Source organism: Athene noctua, chromosome 1 (assembly GCF_965140245.1).
Source record: "Athene noctua chromosome 1, bAthNoc1.hap1.1, whole genome shotgun sequence".
Taxonomy (NCBI): domain Eukaryota; kingdom Metazoa; phylum Chordata; class Aves; order Strigiformes; family Strigidae; genus Athene; species Athene noctua.
In genome coordinates this window covers 192,484,452-192,505,099 of record NC_134037.1, presented here as the reverse complement: position 1 = coordinate 192,505,099, position 20,648 = coordinate 192,484,452, and the positions used below count along the sequence as shown (strand labels likewise).

General features: G+C 36.4%; 1 protein-coding gene across 5 annotated transcripts in view; it reads right to left on the bottom strand.

Moving 5' to 3' along the window:
• Positions 1-267: 267 nt before the first annotated feature.
• Positions 268-20,648, bottom strand: part of UBE3A (ubiquitin protein ligase E3A) — a 56,370-nt gene continuing 35,989 nt past the window's right edge. For all 5 annotated transcript variants that reach the window (XM_074908373.1, XM_074908390.1, XM_074908382.1 and 2 more), the window contains 8 exons: positions 18,909-20,164; positions 11,102-11,246; positions 7,264-7,469; positions 4,958-5,122; positions 4,364-4,519; positions 4,199-4,272; positions 3,183-3,326; positions 268-2,965 (listed from right to left, as the gene is read on the bottom strand). In XM_074908373.1, coding sequence (XP_074764474.1) covers positions 2,845-2,965; positions 3,183-3,326; positions 4,199-4,272; positions 4,364-4,519; positions 4,958-5,122; positions 7,264-7,469; positions 11,102-11,246; positions 18,909-20,164 — 2,267 coding nt within the window. In that variant the 3' untranslated portion in view covers positions 268-2,844. The remainder of the gene's footprint in view (positions 2,966-3,182; positions 3,327-4,198; positions 4,273-4,363; positions 4,520-4,957; positions 5,123-7,263; positions 7,470-11,101; positions 11,247-18,908; positions 20,165-20,648) is intronic.

The following is a 20,648-nucleotide window of genomic DNA, read 5'->3' as shown; positions in this document are numbered from 1 at the left end:
GGGTGCAGAAAGAAATGCTTAGAGGCATTTGTCACTTGTCAAATGAGACAATGCTGGGATGCCCAAAATATTTTCTCAATAACATATTAAGGACACCCTAGGAAAGAGCACCAGCACACTGGCATCAGACTGCTACCCTGGAAGAGGAGTCTTCAGTCTTGCTTGAGAGAGGTATTTCAGTGACACGTAAGTACACCTAAACTTCCAATGTAGGCTTCGTAGACCTAAAATTTGCTAAACACTGCTGAAAGACTAAGTGAGGGTGAAAGACATTCTGGGTGTGCCCAGAGCCCAGAAAAAAAGAGCTTAAAGTGGCATTTCTCCCACTTTGACAAACTGTCCAAACAAAGGAAGACTGACTGGAACTGCTGCAGGGCAGGAGAGCAGTCTGCAGCTATAAGACTTTGAGATTTCTTTTATTTTAAACCTTACCACCTGCTACTGCTGGACAATTAGAACATTTATAACACCACTAAGGAGATACGGTCTCAATACAGTGGCGTTTTGGGGGAGGCACTATATATTTACATGGGAAATCTGTCAAATACCTTACCTGAAAAAGGTTCCTTGTAAAACAACTTATGCTTTTAAAGACAGATACAATTATGCATTATTTTAATCTTAATGCTAAAAGGAAGACAGAAAAAGCATATTTACAAAGTCAACACTTCAGTTAGAGAACTTTGTATTGCTATAAAATTACGCTGTCTGCCCGGCTTTTGGACCTCTATAAAAAACCCAACATGAATCTTATACAGTTGTCAGCTGGGCATAACCATCATCCACAGCTACATCAGAATAAAACAAGTATAGGGATACAGCTTAATGGTATCAGACGACTGACAAGGTACACACCACGCAACAGCATCACGATGTGGTTCATACTTGTAACAAAACACCTCAAGGCACTCGGCAAATCTTGTTCTCACCACCTGCAGTAAAAGACGCCCCAAACCTGAAAGAATTGGCAAATGCTGCTGTCAGCTGCCCTACTGAGAGGTAGGGCATCTCCTCTTTTCCTCTTCAGGGACATACAATGCGGTGACCATCCAAGGCAGCATGCCCTAACTGCCACCTCAAGATCAAAGACCAGAGGACAGCCAGCACCTCTCCCTCCCCAGCAAGTCTCAGTCCCCATGTCCACACCATCCTGCATTGGCTTAGATTTGAGAGGAACAGTGCTGGACCCCACATCACTACTACTGTTCACTTCTGCAGAGTTTTATGTACCGGTAACCCTCAAATTATGCTGTACTATAATGTCTTCTAACCAAATAATTTAATATCCAATTTGTCAAAGTAAGGAAGTCACTTGTTTTCTTTTTCACTGAACCGTGGTGAAAAAAGGTCACTGTTTTATTCAGCATCACAGTTACATAACAGTTGTCTGTTTCTATTACTAGAAAGAATTTATTAAAATAGTCCTGAAAGATGTATTTTCTTTCTCCAATGATTTCAAAACTACGCCTTTTAATGCCAATTCCACACAGTCACGGGTTTGATCGGTAGTAGTCAGTTTTAACAATTGTCAAGGCACAAGCTCAGCTCTGCACAACCGCTGCAGCTTGTATTATGAAAGAGATATGCCAGTTACATCTTCATTTAAAAACGCATAATCCCTTTATCATATATTGCAACAGGAGAAATTAACATTAAACACAGACTACAAAAGGTAAAGGATTTATTTCTGATATGATTTGTAGAGTTAAATTAAAAACCTACGGAATACTTTATGTAGTAGATGAACATAAGCTTAGTACTTACTTTCTAACAGTTTATTTAATGGTTGGAAGTGTACAACATGAAGTAGGCCTTACGTTTAATATTGTTCAATTTTGCTTATTGTTAGATGAGATTAAAATACAGTAGCCATCCCTTTAGATTATGTTGCAACACTGATCATGTGCCTTGATAAGTAGGAACAACAATTCATTAAATAAATGGTGATGACATAACATGTAGGGAAGACTTTGGATTGTCTATTTAAAATGTCAACATAATAGGCAATTAAGAATAAAACTTCATTTTAAGTGCACTTCCACATGCTTTGTTTATAATATAGCAAAAACTTCCTATCTTTTTTCCAAACACTTCACTCCCTATTCTAAAGCTGTTCAGCTGAAAATGCACTTCCCCCAGTAAACTTTTTTTTAAAAAAAAGTAACTAAAATTTCTACCCTTTCATATGCTAAGAAATGTTTATTACAAGACATGTGAAGACAACATATAGTGAAATGAATTTTAATTGTTGTGCTGTGACTAAAGTAAAGTTCTCAAGGCTGCAATTTAACATTCCAAGTTCTCCCTTCCATCTTTATTGATTCTTAAGATTTTGCACAGAAACTCTTTGGGGGCTAGAACAGCAGTAATTGCATCACACTGTTTTCCAAGACTTCAAGTTTCAAAAGCAAACTCTTCAAAAAGTACAGTTCTTGATTTGATTAGATACAGGGACAAAAATATAGCACATACTTGAAGGTTACATGGTCTACAAATGATGGCAATATTTTCCTTGGGAGAGTACAGTTTGTTTTCTTGTAAATACTCAAAAAGGCTCAACTTCAAGCAGTAATAAACACAAGCAAAAGTGATTTAACCCTTAAAATAAATATTCAGGAAAACCTCTCTGTACATACAAGTGAAAGAATATGTAACACTTTCACGCTAAAAGAAAAAATAAAGATTTTGTTCATATAAGCAGCTGAAATCTGCTGTTCCAGCCCAATGTCCCCAGTAAAGAAGGGAGGCACAAACACAGGTGACTACTGTAGCTCACTATCTTATGGCCTTTTTGGACAGGGACATCATCACCATCTTTTTTTTTTAATCCCTTTGTTATATTTATTACAGCATGCCAAATCCTTTGGCATATGTGATGGCCTTCAATAATCTTTCTTTAAGCTTTTCTTTGCTTGAGTACTCCGGAAGCAATAGTACATTAAAGCATGTGTGAGATGTAGGTAACCTGTGGGGAAAACAAAAAGAAAAAAAGAATTAAGATCTGGGAACATGCAGTACATGCAAAGAAATACATTATTACTTCACAAATCCAAAATAATGAATTTAAAGAGAATCTACTCTGCTTAAAGATTTAACTTTTAGATTTAACTAAGTTAATAAATTAAAAGCACAGAATTTGCTTCCATTTATAAACAAGCAAAAGGTAGCAGTTTTATTTTTACCTCTCTGTATCTGGGCCATTTTTGGCTATGATCATCTTTAACTTTCCAAGTCCTCCCACAGGGGCTCTGTCTGTGCCTGTTGTAAACTGTAAGAATAGTCTTTTCTGTTCATCTGTAAATGAATGCACTATTTCCCAGAATTCCCTATCAAGGAAGAAATCAAAAAGTAAGTAAACTGAAAACTTTCTTTGCTCTAAATGAGACTTTCAAAAGTAACTGAACTTTGAAGGTTTTAGTAATTCTAATCAATCTCAACATCAAGTTTGCAAATTGCATCCAGAAACCAAAACTAACAGCAATGTATTTACCAACTGGGGAGATGAAGGGGTAGAAATCAGAAATAATGAAACACTGCAGTCTCTTTTTAAATGTTAAATGTTAAATATCTGCAAATATTCTTCCTTTATTTTATCACTCCTATTTCCTAAGGAATTACACTGGTTCCACTATAGTGTCTATTTCTACCACCTTCTTGAATACCACAGTAAGGAGATGCAGCTCCTGGCTAAAGGTTTTCTACCCTAGCAGGAACCAGTTGGCAAAGAGAAGAGAAGGTGCACACTTCTCTGACCCTTGTCTTCAGAGCTCTCTAGTCAAAGGGGACAAGACATTACAACATTAAATTTACTTGATGTTTCATTGGAGAAAAAAGTTCTACACATGCAACCTATTCAAACAATTCAGTGTGAGATTTAAAAAAACCCAACAAAACAGCAGAGCAGTGGTAATTTATTGAACCAGCCCTGTTTATACTGGGGATTATTTAACTATATGGTCTGAGGCAAAAAAAACCCCAAACAAACCTCTTTTAAGCTTTACCAAAGTTCACTGGAAGCTAAAAACAATGCTTTTACTATCTGCTCTTTTCCAATGGCAGTACTTGAGTAAAGTGAAATAATACATAAGGCATTCGCATCTCCAGTACTACAGAAATACTGAATCTCACAATATTAAATTCATTATGAAGAAACAGGCATGTGAAGTGCTTTTAATCTTTCAGAAATTAGAAAAATTACCTAATAATAAGAGAGTCTCTTGTATAGCCACCATCATATTCTGTAGTTTCTTCTAGTGCTTGAAAATCTAAATTCTGTAAGAAGATGATATTTTTTAAAATGACCACTAGTTATATACTTAGGATCAAGAAAGCTCCGCTTTCTGGTTACATACAGAATTCTTACCCTACTTCCACAAATAAGTAATTCAATTTCCTCTGGTCTAAATAAATATTTCAAAGGAGATTCATTGGTCACCATGTGGAATCCTCTCCGAAAGGCCTTGAACTGTTTTTCTACTGATTTATTGAGTATATAGTCAGCATACAGATTGACAAATTCCTGTAAGGAAACAATCCCCAAGAAAACCCTTAGTATTTCAACTCTCAAATACACTGAATTCTGTAATTCTACATAGATTACATTTACAAGACCCACCAAATACATTTAATTCTATAGTTCTACTTAGATTATGAGACCCCCAAATACATTTAGTTCTATAATTTTACATAGATTAACTGGGCCCAGCTTCTACTAATCAATAATAAAGAGCAAGTCTTAAATACTTCTCAAACACCACAGCCAGAAGCTATGTATGCATGTACTGATGCTTTCTTGAAAAGAGAAGCCTTTTCTCTGCTTACAACTATACTGTGCTATGGGAATTTTAAAAGGCTTTTAAACTTAAATTATAAGCGAGACCAAATGTTTATAAAGTGCTACATAATTCTGCATAGAGTATCCAAAAATTACAGGCTACATTAAAAAAATTGAGCGTACCTTTCTATTTTCATTCGTAATAGGAATTTTATCACCATTTTCCTTTAAATCATGCATCATTGGATTGCCAAAGAGATCCGTATGAGATATTTGAAACGTTATCATCATGTCATCTTCCACACTTCCTTCATACTCTAATAAGTCTCTCAAACTCTGGTAAAGAACCTAACAGAATAAGAAATACATGTCTGTCATACAAAAGTTTCAATAGATTTCATTGTGTAAATACCAGAAGACATTAAATCATCTACCTCAAAAATGGCTGTTACATTCTATGACACAAGTCACCTAAGAACTCCCACAACAGTCCAAACAAAGGTATATTAAGCTCAGTGATTGTAAAAACAACCAATAGCAGATATTAAGATAAAAAAAGAAACATGGCAGTGAGTGGTAACTCCCTCAGAAGGGAGTACCCAGAAATCTTCCTAAATGCAATGGTCAGACCTGTAGCTTAGGAGCCACTGATCACCTCTTCCTCTTTTAACTAATTTGAAACTGTATTTACATTTGGCATCCAGAACATGTTACACTAGTAAATTGAACATATGTATTAAAATCAAAGAAAATGCTGTATTTTATGATCAGATAAATCTCAGGCAGCAGGCTTTTATCTCCTACATTTTGGTTTAAAACCCAAACAAACCAGGAAGTAATCTTGAAGCAACACAGATGGGGCAGTCAAAGTAAGAAAACATTTATGCACAAAAAACCCCCCCACACCAGATTAGGTCAGAATTTGCCAAATGGAACCTGAAATTACCTGTATGAGTTTGCTCTATTCAAAGAATCAACCAGCCTTCCTCCCTGCTATGCCTTAGGAAAAGCCCAAGACTCTCTTGGAAAGCAAAGGCTACGCAGAAAAGGAACAATTACTTGGCTGAGACAGAGGTGTAGCCTTCAAGAATGCAAAGTGAAGGTAAAAGCAACAACTGAGCGAAACTGTATTTTTACAGTGGAGTAAATGTCCCCTCAATGGTCTAATTATTAAAAGTTTACATGTAAGCCTCATCTTCTCACTATCTGTATCCTTGATTCTTCCACAGCACCTTTAAAAATATCTTGCATTAAAAATGACTGGACTTGGAACCGTTGGTGGTGAGGGCTGGTGAACACCCTATCCTCCATGCTCTGTAGCATTAGAAAAAACATTGGGAGGCTTGATTATTGCAAAGCTCATTTTTGGTTTGAGAAGCTCTGAAGTAAGTGTTTAAGCTATATTAGAATACAAAGTTTAAAAATAATTATTTTAAAATAAATCAGTGTAGATGTCAGAGAAACAAAAGAGTAGGGGGAAAAAAAATATTAAGAAATGCCCCGACTGCCTTGTTCCAGATAAAAATGCACTTTTTCTGTCATAAAAAGTTTTGAGTATGTAATAAAGGTTACAGGAAACTGGGAGCACTTTATGTTTCTCAACATCATTTAACAGAGAAACCGGTCAAAGCTGCCATGCTGTTGTATGTAGCCATCCAAAGCAGACTGGATAACCTGTTTTATTTGATTACACATGCCTCATTTTTTTATTAAACGAAAGTAAAAGGCAAGTTCTTTTTAAACAGTACCATTTTACTCATCTTTTTTGAACAGCTGAAGATTTTGCATAACTGCCATTTGAAATGAAATGATGCATAACAACTCATACTAGCTACCATGACAAAAAAGCTGCCAGCGATCTTTGATGGAAGATGAAGTGGGGCCAAGACATCCTGCACACACATTTCTATGCTCTAGCTACTAAAGCAGGTGCACATCTTAGTGTTTTTAATATAGCCCCTGGCTAGGGAGGGGTGAAGGAAGATGGACACTAATCATTGCTCCTAAACAGGAGGGATATTATTCATGAACGGCCTCATCTGTCTTTTGCTTCATATGAAGACCAATATGAGCATCACTCCTTTGCATGTCTATTGTTACTTTCACTTTTTTGCTAGAAATCTACTTCTACAAATAGATAAAACAGCCTCATTTTAGAAGTCTCTTTGAGAAGATACTATTAATAATAGTTTATGTTTAATAGTACTTAGTGATATTAAGCAATTTAGGCAGTATGTAAAAAAGAACCAGAGCAAAGTTTTACTGATACCCAGCCCTATCTGGTGTCTTGACAATTCTGCCCTCTCCAAAGCAGATGTAGTAAGAGGTTTTATTGTTTATGAATTTATTTTAACAAATACAGACTCTTCACACAAGTCAGCGGTTATTTCACTTCCACTTCTGACAGTGATCTTGTGTTTAATATAAATCTAAATCAAGTTATTGTATGGAAAATGCATTAATAAAGTCAGAGAACATAATGAACTTACAGGGTGAGAGTCTGCCAGATCACGGAAAGTTCCTTTTTTGCCCATTAGCTTCCTGTAGACAACCATGGGAAAATGTACATCCAGTATACAGTTATTGTAAATAGCCAGACCCAGTACTATGCCAATCAGTGTAAACTGACCCTCAGTTTCAAAAGAGGACGGATTAAACCAAAACAGTTTTGTAGATTCATCATACGTGAACATCCCTGTAAAAAAAATGATGTTGAACAATTATGGTTACATTTCAATAAAACTAACATGTAAAACATACTAATATAAATCCATTTGCATTGGCAGGCTTCTAAAACATGTTTGACATAACATTATACTGAATTTAATAGCAAAGAGAAGCTACTTACCTTAGGGTAACTGGAGCTGCTCAAAGTACTGTTACTCACATTATCACTAAAATTCTGCAGGAGACCTGCGATAAAACATCCTGCAGTGCCCGATGAAGCGGTACACACAACCTTTCATCCCCTTCCACTACCGAGGAAGCAGTAGCACATTATCAACATATATTTGATAAATACAGCAGCGCAAGAAAAGAACACTATCAAAAAGCACGTGGATGAAATAGTCCGGAAGAACTCCGATTACGACAAAGTGATAGCCTTTCCTCAAAGGCTTTTCCAGGCCACTTCCAGCAAAGGAACAGGACTAGATGCAGCCCTATTACTGAATTGGAAGCTATGATGATGGAGCAGAGATTAACCATCACATATGATCTTAAAGTTGATGCCCAACAGATTTTCTTGTTTGTTTGTTTAAAGGTACTGGACAAAGTCCCTGATGCTGCAGCTATCACATACATCCTAACTTGAGGGGAAAACGTAACATGGGACTTGTTTCACAGGAGGGGCGCAGTTTTAACAGCTTGTCACTGTTAAAAGGGAGAGGTTTTGCTTTGTTTCCCTATCCTATTCAGCTCACCTTTTCAGGTAACCAACTTACTGCTAAATTCACAAGCTGAGTACCTTCACAGAAGGCTTCAACAAGCAGTTGACCTGGCACATGGAGTGGACTGTACAGACAAGACAAAGGCAGAGTCCCTTACCCTTTTGGATGCAGCAAGCCACTAGATTAGTTCTTGCTTATGAAACTGGCGTTTGTGTACAGGCTATAAACTATTTAAATGAGTTCCACAGTAAAATCCATTGCTTACCTGACTAGATATTGAAGCAAGATAAACGCAAAACCCACAGACTTAAAGGGAGAGAGAGACCGACCACCCTGGACAAATAGAGTCCTAGTGACCTGCTGCCTGTACAGCTAAGTCTCATGATTTTCAGGCAGAATCTAAAGAAAATTGCCCAAGCTCCTTCCTCCCAACACACCAGAAGTTAGATGCATGTGGTCAAGAACATGAAGTACATTTGCTACAAGGTTTTATCTTGTCAGGTCTTTTAAGATATACTTGTTTACAACCTACAGAGATGTACAAAGTGATTACAAAGCTACATGAACAGAACCACAAAATTACTCCTAAGACTGAAAATAGGACGTCACCTTCAGCCAAGACAAAGCCTGAATTCTCATTCAATGTAGGAAAATGAACTGCAAACTCAGAGACTGGCTATTCACCAAAATTGAAGATTATTTATCTCAGTAAGGTACTAGGACAGGGTCAGCTATTAGGAGAGCACACAAATTACAGACTAACACATCATGTCAGGCAACTGGAAATTAGAAATGGCTGAGCAACACAAGCATATATAGGAGAAACATTAAATAGAAGCCTGCATTCCGTTTTCTGAATTGACTGAAGTAACTTCTGGACTGCTGGCACAATTAAGGTAATGACTTGCACTTTCTTCAAGATCATGGAAGAATTAAACAGTCAAAACAAATAACTCTAGCCAATGTCTAATAAAGAAGGACTAACAGTTTACCTAGATCCACATATGGAAACACTTTAATGTGAAATACATTGAAAAAATTAAGACTATAGTACATTAAAATCATAATAAAACACTAGAAGAAACTGAAAGCTGCAATAAGGGGAAAACAACTTTGTATTTCATTGCTAGGAATAGTATATGAAGTTATTCCTTCTTCCCTTTACCATGGTCATAAATCTAGTATTTTGCCTGAGTTATTGCCTCCTTTGAGCAAAACTTTTAAGGTAGTTTAATATGAAAACACTTGAAATGTAGTGGTAAAGAAACTATTAGAGCAATAAACATCACTCCACATATACTTATCAGAGGACAGACATTTTAAATGCCATTTACAGGATTTCCTTCATTTTCTCTAGTAAATAAAGTGTTTACAAATCAACAAAAGTCACTTGGTATATATGGTGTGTGAACTGTTATACTGCAGTGCATATTAATGGGTGCAAAAGAAGACTGAATACAAGCTACATTTTCTGCTTTTACACATTTATGCCAAAAGCCAATAAATGCCCTTTTTATCAAAGTTGATATGAAAACAAAAAGTGTACATATTTTTGTATTTTGAATACAAAAGTAAGATTTAAAACATGCATGCACACCTTTATACACAGGGAGCATGTGTACACTGATTGGGTCTCAACTGAATCAGACTTTAATTACTAAATAGGAGTATTTTAATATAGACACACCACACAATTTATGTTTAGATAAACTCAGGTCAAAAATATATTTTCCATTGGAAATAAAACTCTGTCAAAGTACTAACACTTCTTTATTTTGCCATACTCTAATTTATTGCAAGTAACCTTGCAATCAGATTCCAAAGCTCTCCAAATTAACAGCAGTTTTCAGAGCGAGTAAGACTTATCTACGGATCTGTATCACTTATTACAAGACCTGTCTTGTGTATGGTGAAGGGCAAGCTCCAAGGTTCAGATTCTGTTATCGATTCTGGGGACTTCCTTGAACCTGGTCAAAATGAATTTCTGTGTTTCTTCCCCAATTTTATCAGCTACAAAACCAAGAACAATGGCTTTATGAGTTCAATGAGCCCAAATTAACCAATGGCCATAAGCTATTGAGCTTCTTTAATGTGACGTCGTATTTCATATAAACTATGAAATTAGCACAGAAACCTGGTAGGCCTCATTTCTATTCTAACACAAAGTATTTGTAACATTTTAAAACGCTTTAATCTTTCCAGAGCAGCAGACAAGCTGCATATTAAAAGCAGCATGTCCTTACATGTATAAAGATAGAAGCATAAAAGACTGGTGCAGGGAGCAAGTGAAAAAAGAGTAAGATGGAAATGTGACTATTAAAACATAAATATAAAACTTGGGCTCCGATATATCAAATGACTTCTAGTTCTTAACTAACTTCAACCAAATTTGACATTATTGCCATACTTTGGAGGTGTACCCCTTTTAGGCTGAAATCATTAGAAGACTTGAGACTGACGGATTTTTTTTTTTTTAAGCTGGAGGAAGGGGAGGAAATAACTCAAGAACTCACCATAGTCCTACTCTGGTTTTATTGCGGAAGCTCTTCCTCTTTGGTTTGATTACTAATGCTAGAAGCTAATCACAAAGCAAAGCAAGGAAAAAGGTGAGAGAACGAACAAAGAACCCTGCAAAGAACCCCTATACTACTGATTTATAACTAAACAAGCAATGGCAGCTTTCACTAGTTATACAATTATTCCTTTCATCATTTCTCCTTAGAAGGATGTCTGATGATGACATAGTGAGCCTCAATGAGTCAAGTACTCTCACAATCACTAAGAAATCTGGAGAGCTTCAGAGATAAGCAGCAGCAGATGTAGAAAGACGCTTCATAAACACGGAACAGCCTAGGTTGGAAAGGACCTTGAAAGATCCATCTAGTCCAACCTTTCGTGGGAAAAAAATGATAAATTAGTAAATTATTAGAAAACATACCAATATCTGGATTGAAGATTTCTTCCACAACCAGCTGAAAAAATTCTTTGGAAACACCTCCTTCATCTACCCCTTGCTCTCCTTCAAATTCAACATACAACTGCTTCTTCAAGTCTGCAGGATTTTCCATGGCAATCATCTCTAGCTATTGAGAGAACAGACAGAAGAATTTAATTAGTAAATCTGTTTACTTGAAGAGTCAATTGAGTATCAAATAATGAAATCAAAACTACCCTCCAAACCCAAGAAGAAAGCAAGTATAAATCACAACAGTAAAATATCAGAAACCAGTAGTAATACTAAGCCACTCTAAGCACGTATTAAAATTTGGTGATTAACGCAGCAAGAAACTTACCACAGATCTGATCTGTTAGCCAGTTAAGTCCATTAGCCTTCTCAATTTCTATTCCTTTAAGCATTTTAAATAAGCTAGCATTGCGTTGCACAAAATTCAAACAGTATGAAAACAAGATGTATTACTGGGATAATTAAATTCATCTGACAATGAAAAGAGACTACAATATACATGTTTGACAACGAACAGTTTTGTGAAGGAATTGCACAGAGATGTTTTCAGAACATTCATGTGATAATTTACAGTGCAAGAGAAGACAAGCCTTTGACTAGCAGTTGCACCTCAAAGAGCTGGAGGAAAAAAATAAAACAAATCTACCGGAAATAAAGTCTCTAATCAGTCCAATTGATCCCCTTTCCTCTTGACCTTAATGAAGAAATCTCAGAAATCTCTTGCTCTTATTTCTTCAGTGCCTTTAAACAGAGCTACTGCATCGCTTCCACGAAAGTGGAAGTACAGTTAAGGTCAACTAGAAGTTGTGACATTTCACAGGAAAGCGTTTAATGTCTATATAAAGGCCATTACAGGTCTTGCACTTTCTTCCAACAAAAATGTATCCTTTCAGTAAATCAAAAGTTATGCAAGAATATTTTGCAGCTAAGAAATATGCTTCTTAAAAGCATAAACATACTGGTTAAAATGCTGCAGCATGATTACGTTAAACATACCTGCATGGCAAAGAAAACTCAACAGCAGTAAAGTAGGGCACAGATGGACCTGTACATTCCTCTACCAAGGCCATATTACTGGTGAGATTTGCCTCCAAGGCGGGCTACTGCAAACTGTACTTACTAGCAGGTGTCCTTAACATGCCAAACCATTTATTTTTATTTCACTATCCTACCTTATCCAAACACACATACACATGCCAACACACCCTTTATATCCAGGGAAACAGAACAAAACAGAGAGGGTAAAGGCAGCAATGACAACACTATCAACTCAAAATGACACCACAAGTAAGATACAGTTTCTCCTGATAACTGCCAAGTCAGCCAGCCATGTTTCAAGCAGCACAGCAGGAGTAGAAGGATGACAGATTGAAGGTGGTTAGCATAACGGGTTTGAAGACTTTGAAGCTCCTCATGTAGAAGAAGCACGTGGAGAAAGAACTGCACTAACTGGTATTGGAAACTAGTATCAGGAAGAGAAAGTGAACTCCACAGCGTGTAAAGCTCAGTTGAAGAAATGGTGACAAGTCACAAAGACCCCCCTAATGCAAACAAGTCAGATTAGCTGACTGTAATAAGCACTGAATTACAAGACTATCTGGAAAACTTAGTTATGTACTACCTAAAGAATTTGGTATTCTATTGCATATCATTTGCCATGAACTATTTCTTCCTCTAAGGAAACCAAGTAACATTTATTCTTTGAAATTAATTGTATTTTATCAACAATACTTCTGCAAGAGAAACATGTTGAAATTCCTCCCCGCATTGGTATTCTTGTCACATACGTTCCATAACAGTGTAGTTTTGCATCTTGCCTTCCATGTAAATTAAAGTAATGCATCTTAAGAGACACGATAAAAAGTTTTGTTCCTGAACACAAGGACAATGGAGCTTAAGCCATGTTCCAAATACAACTGAAACTTCATAAAAACATAAAAGTAGCATTTATTTTAATATTGTAAGCACAGGTTATACATTCAAACTGGACAGACAGAATTTCTCCTATTTGAATCCCTTCCACTTAAAACTGGCACTAATAGTGCTTTGTTTTCTTAGTCCCCAGTCATGACTTTCATTGGCTTTGTAGTATTTACCACCAGCAATATATTATTTTGCAATGTAGTATTTACCATCAGCAATTTATTATTTTGCAATGTAGTATTTACCATCAGCAATTTATTATTTTGCAAGTTTTATGAATTTTGATGAGTTCTGAGAACTCAGTATTGCCTCTGCATTTCTTTTGGGACAGCAACTCTTTGTCATAGTGTAAAGGCTCTCTTGTGTCACAGAAATATACTAAGGAAAGTGCTCATATTTATACATATAAAGCAATTAAGAAATTATTTCAAAATTCTTTTTTGGCTGAGAACTACACTGCAATGAGTGATGTAAAAGAAAAGCAGTATTAAAAAATGGGGAAGGAAACATTCTTAGTTGAGCAACACTGCCTGTACAGATTGGAACAGGGTTCTGGATGTCTGAGAGGGAGTCAGATTTACCAGAATTACCAAGTAGTCAGTATTTTAAGTCAAAGGTTAATGTTCCATGAAGTAATTCTATAACCAGGACAATGTTGCTAAGCTGCTCAGATGAAAGTTGTGGGTTTGGCCGCTCCTCTGAATGTCTCAACACTGATGCTTCACAAGAAAACTGGGTTAAGTCACAATAGTAGAAAGGTACTGAATTTTAGCAAACCGCAGCAGTGTTTCTATAGCAAGGAAGCATAAACTTCAGATGAAAGGTTTTGGTTTTTGTTTTTTTAACGTAATCAGAGCTGCTTCAGTCAACATAGATGCTGGTGGACAACCCTAATCTATGTGTGTGTGAATTCCTGAAGTTTTACAAGCTAGTGTGTTTTCTGTCATGATGGCTTGACAAGCCAAGCAGATGAAATTGTCATTACATTTTCTAGGGACTTCCCAAAAAGCACATGTGTAGGAACAGCATCAAAAATTGAGTATCTGTGAATTGAAAAGCTGAAAGCTGAGACATGACATTATAAAGAATATCTATTTGTTGGCTGAAACATGATATTGTGCCACAGTATAAAGCATGATTTACTTTGCTTACAGAACGTCAGGCTACCTTCTTAAAATTGATAGTAACTGAACTAATCTCTATTCAGTTAAAAACGACACCCCCCCAAGTTCTACTAATTTAACACAAAAGTTCTCTTTTAAGGCAGTGGCAGGAATACTTTCCACACTAGAAGGCAAAAATGACAGAAACAACAAAGGTTTGAAACCACCAGTGACACATCATGACATAAGTCAGTCACTGCTTTTTCCTGCAAAATGGCACGTGAAGCAATACTTGAAAGTGACTAAGAAGCATCCTCTCAAACTGTACTTTACGGTTCATGCATACGCTTGCCAGTGAAGCTTGCATACATCACAGTCGCACAACCAAGGCATACTAGTGCTGAGATTTTCAACTGAACACACAAACATCAATTTAGTCTAAAAGAACCTCAAAGCTCCTGAAGTACTTTGCTGCTAATATACTATGAGGATCTGTCTACCGGCTTCATTTGTCATGTAAGAGCTTTTGCTCATCAGTATATTCAGCAGAGTCATTTACAAGCAAGAGTGGCTTGTTGCCTACCAGCCGTCTACATTTAACATGAAATTTGTCACAATGAGTTTCTAATTTGTGAGCAAGCACCAGCCAGACTCTGCTGAAAGAATCCACCATATTTTCACTTGCAGAACTTGAATGTCACATCCTTTGAATTACTGCTACCTGAGAATAAATCCACATACAATATGTGCATGGGTGTGGGGAGGGAAGAGTAAACTCAGAGGAAGGGTATGAAAGAAATAGCTGTTGGGGGATGAAAAAGCAGAAGAGGGGATTTAAGGATAAACCTCCTTTCATTACTACCACATCCACATAACGTGACTCAGCAGAAATACAGCTAACTTCTTAAACCTTAGACACAAAAAAGCATGTTAACTGCTTTCAAGAACTGCAAACTGAACTGCCAACTCCCAAATGTAAAGGTTCCTAAATAAAAGCGGGGACTAGCACTTTGCCAATGCCAACATTCCCTCTGGCCCTCCAGTGACTTTTCAGAATAACACACATATGGGTAACTATACAGTAAGTACATAATACAAAGAAAGCATGTTTCATTAAGGCCATTTCAATTAAAAAAAAAGAAAAATAAGTTTCTGATGCAAGTTTCATATGTGCAAAGAAACTGAACAATGAATCTGTAAATAAACTTTTGCTTAGATATAAGTGTTCCAGGGTGAACTACGCTTCTCTTAATAAGCAATTCTCAACAAATTATTGCTTCAAATTCAAGAAAAAAATCCTACAGTAATAATAATTAAAAAATCACTTACCAGTGCTCATACTTGTTTTAATGAAGTCCAAAAAGTGAGAAGATGTACATACTGAATTCTAAAAGTTTAAATATTAAATATTGATAAGAGAAAAACAGCTTGGTGATAACTTAATTAGCTCGACTCATTAGCAGAGCAAGACCACTACTTAGTCCATTTGCAAGAAATTATGAAGGCTGATCGATATATTTGCTTGAAAAATATCCAACATCAATAAAGAAAATACAAATAAGATCATCTCAACCTCATTTTAATCAGTATTTCTGAAAATGCTTTTGTCAGTAAGTTATCAGTTACTCCAGATGTAGTCAAGAAAGTGCCGATTGTTCTGTTAAGACACAGGTCTAGTGAAATGAGTATGTAATTACAATTCAAACAAGTCTGTAAGTATCAAATCCCAGAAGTAAAAAATGCAATTCAAGGGGAAAAATATTGGTAATCATATTTACTTACCTGTAATTTAAGCATGTTTGGAAACATTTTGCCACTGAACAGGAAGAATATGCTTTTACTACTGAAAACTAGTATCTTGGCAAGATCTTTCTGAGCTTCCAGTGAGACCCTTCCAAAGTTCAATACTGCACCCAAAACTGATGCAAACTCATGCAATGTAGCTTTCATTTAAGTTTGATGATGTCAGTGCTGCTACAGAATACCCATCTTTAACCACAATCAGAGACAGAGCAAGTTACTCTAAGGATTAGGACATAAGACTAAACATTTTCCTCCAAGACCTATTTCACACCAATTAGGAAGTAGAAACAAATTGTGAAAACAACTAAAAAAAAAAAAAATCACTTCTCAACAGGAAGTACCTTAACAACAGCATTCAGTTCTTAAACAGATCAGGCACTTGATGAAGAAACTGCAAGATGACAGTGTGGAACAGTATTTTCCCTACAATACTTTTCCAGCTACCAACAAACTTGCAGCTTAAGAGACTTCCCAAGGTCTGTACATGGGTCACTTCAAAATGTGTGTAATGCTCATTACCTTTTGATGGATATTTCTTTCATAAAGAGCTACAAGTTCTGGGCACAGAAATCCATAATTTTAAGGTACACACGGTGGAAAAAACATGTCCTTTTGCTTACCTTAAGCCTGCTTCCTGATAATAGGATTGGGTGCTACCAGTTGAGAAAACCAGTATTCCCCATTCAACTTTTCCAGGACATCTTATATGTCCTCCTCTGTCATCTTTTACCATTAAGAGGACTTTACAATCTCTCTGAAGGGACTCTGAACTCTCTGAATGTATTTCTATTGCATCCTTTTTGATGTTAAAATGAGAAGAAACAAATGAGACATAGGCACTCCATAGTAAACAGAGACATTGTATTGTTCCATTCACTCCCTTAACTCCTAACACTCTCAGGAATATTTAAAATCTCTTCCTTGAGCACTGATACTTTATATCATCAGTTAAAACATATAAATAGTTAGAAGGTGACTTCTGTATCCATTACATATTTAGCAACACAATTTTCTCTTAAATCCACATGATCTCTCAACAGCTACCTCGTTGCTTCTGTTTGAAATGGCACATACAGCTCTCTTCCTCTGGTGAGTCTTCGTTCATCTCTATTTTACGGAATATAATCAATTTTCCACTTTTGAGAAATGCCTGGGCTGCACTTGGTCTCATTCACTAACACTACAGTTCAGCTCAGACTACCAGAATTTAGAACAATTTTATCTTTTTTGATTTATTTTTGTGTCCCAGAATTAGTTTAAAATTCTCACTCAGATCACCATAGTTCAGCATGTTCTGACATTTTATTAAATTAATAGCCATAAGAGGATCCATGGCAACTACCCAGGCATGTACTCATAGACTGCTAGGCTGTGCAAGGGCTGCTACAAGAGCATCACAATTTACATTAGTATGTTTGAGTTTAATCTGATTTAAAATTACCTAAATTTCCAGCAGACCAAGAGCGTGCACATCAGTGATTGCTGTGTCCCTTTGTGACATAGCAGCTGCACCAACTTGATGTCGCCCCTGAGCTTTCTAAGCAACACTAAACATTTTGTCAAAGATTTCAACTTCCTTCCACAACAAGCAGTATGTGGAAGAATGACTTTTCTCATATTTACAGATTTTCCTTCCCTTCATCAGCATGAGGAGGAAGGTCTGCTTCCTCTCTGCTGGAACTGCTATTAAAATGAACATCTCCTTAAAACTAGCTCTTACCCTTTTTTAGCCCATTCTTTCCTAAAGAGATAGCACTGTCCCTCCCTTTTTTCCAGTATTTATATATTCCAAGGATGAGCAGTTACATTAATGTGACAAAACATAACTGGATACAACTAAGTCTGATAGGTAATGAAATTACAAAGAGTATTCTTAAATTAGAAGACTGGTACACAGTTGGCTTTAATCTTAACAGTGTATTTCTCGTGTCTCCAATATAAAATGGGGTTTACAGATGGAAGCCATTTCTGCATTGCAATTTTATCTTTCATATTGGTACTGGAGGCAAAGGTTTTCCCTGATAAGTCATAAGATCCGCAATTCCCATGAAGTGGCTAAACCATCTGGGAATGGGAAAAAAGAAAAGAAAAATCAAGGTGGGAGCTCATTTAAGGTTCTCACAATTGACCTTCAGTATCAGCTGAAGTCATGAAATTTAACTAGAAGTGACAGCTGGGTGCGAGGCAAAACCAGGTACTTTCTCTCCAAATACCTGCCTGGCTCTTCAGCAACAAGCTTTAAAGCCATGGATAAATTAAGATTTTGCAAACATTATTGTGCTTTAATAACAGAACACAGAAAAATAAGATTCTGAAAAATAACTGCTTTACGCAAAAAATAAGGGAGGAAGATTCTTAACATTAAAGGACATATTTATTGAAAAAAATTTACTGTGAAATTTATAGTTTGTATCCTGTATTATTCCCATCTTCTAAAAACATGTGAACAAATGGCTTTAGGTTTTACTTTAAGAAGCCAGCATATTCAGAAACAGGCTGCTCTCACAGTTCTCAGGTACTAACAGGTCTGTCCCCTCCTTTCTCAGTCATACCAGTATTAACACCAAATTTCATCAACACTTAGAAAAATACTCTACTGTCAGAAGATAATCCAAGACAGTGCAGAGGACAAAGTACTGAAACAGAATTTGGTCACACTCACCATTAACAGCGGCAGAATCTGTTAATGGAGAAGAAAAACTATTTGACAGTAAAGCATCTGTGTCTGCAACCACTCTGAGTAGAAGTGGTTCTGCTGAACATACAGATCTTCAACAGCACACTTTGAATTCAAACTTAATATGGTTAAAGCTATTTGAGTTTTCTCTAGAGGAAATCTAGTACACAACACACTGTACTCACACACAAGTCCTTTTCAGTGGCTAAAAGCCCATGTAGCTTGCCCTAGTCAGAACCAAGAAACCTAAGTTCTGTGTTGCTGCATGACTTACCCGGACAAGTGCATCATCTATGATGTGATCACGTCTCACTTTAAGTCGCAAATAAGGGTTGAGCTGCTGTCCTTGAACTAAGCTGTAGAGCACAGTTATGCGTCTTTCACTGTACATCCGGATTCTATTGTCATAATACAATCCCAGGTTCTTGGTAACAGCATTCAATATGAAGGGACAGGTCATAAAAGAGAATTTATTTTCTGTTTCTACTTTGAAGAAAGTGTAATCTTTGTCCATTTCTAGAACATCATTCAGTGGTTCATTAATAAATTCTTCAAAAGGGATAAGTGGTTTTCTGCAATCTATAGTTTTAACACCAAGTTCAGTTTCCAGTGGGTCCACTCGAGGACCTTTTTTATTTCTTCTTTCCTCACCCAACAGCTCTTGAAGAGTTAGTTCACTTGATTCTGGAATCGGTTCTTCATCTTCTTCTTCATTATGATCTGTATCCACATCCCCTCCTACTACATTTGCATAGTAAACCATTTTCAAGCACTTTGAAGCAGCAACAACAGCATCATCATCATTCACTAGGTTACGACTATTGAACTCATTGCTTATAACTTTGTAAGTAATAAGCTGCTGAAATGTTTCCATCATTCTCCGAATTTGGTCTGCTCTGTACTTAGACCACAATCTAACCAGTTTTGCTTGAGCTGCAAGGGGTAGTTTGCTCATTGCTTTGCAAAACAACGGTAGAGCCATTTCCAGATATTCTGGGCTATGAAGATTGCCATTCTCCATAACGATAATAAACAAATTCAGATAGTTAGGATCCCGAGAGTACACATTATGGTAAGTCAAATCACATTCCACATTAGGTGACAAGTACACAAGTGCATTTAAAAAGGCAGTTTCTATTTTTTCATTAGAAAGTAATCTATCATAGACCCGTCTGACTGCTTCAATATCTACAGACACTTCATCCGGGCCTAGTTTTTGGAGGTTATTATCTCCCTGTGTGTTATCACCTATTCTTGATGACGAAGACGACGACGCGCCTGAATCTTCTTCCATAGCAGCAGCCGAACAGGCAGCTTTTTCCTTTTCATCCTCATCTTTGTCTTCATCCTTTCCTTGAAGAGACTTGAGCTCCTCCTTGGTGTGCTGCTTGGCTTTTCGGAAACTCTGTACCAATGCTTCAGCACTAGAAAACACTCTTCCAATCACCCGGATTAAGGGGGAATAATCCTCTTTCTCTCGACATAGTTCAAGAATTTCATATATCTTGTCTTCTGTTAGAAAAGTCACATCTATAAAAAGATAAAGTATCAATTTTATTAAGGTAAAAATTAAAAAGATAAAATACTTCTAATTTGCTCTACTTAAGAAATCTGTGTATCATATCATTAACACTGGAAAAAACTGCCACTGCTGGATAAATTCAAGGCAGATACTTAATAATTTGATTAGCATGAAGAATCATGATTTCATTCACTATGATTTTGTAAAATATGTTATTTATGGATGTACTCAATGGTAAAACCGCTTTGTAGCCAATTAACTACATATTGTATCATCTAAAAAAACCAGTATTGTATCATCTAAAAAAGGGCAACTAAAATCAGTGAGTAGGGTGTTTAAAAGAGTTAAATAAGACTGTGTGACAATACAGTCTTCTGGTAAATCTGCACAGCTGATGCATAAGTTATTGAACTATACACAAATAAAACCCCATCAACCTCTTTCTTCAAACATGGCACATGCTTTAAAAATGAATCTTTTCAAGATCTAATA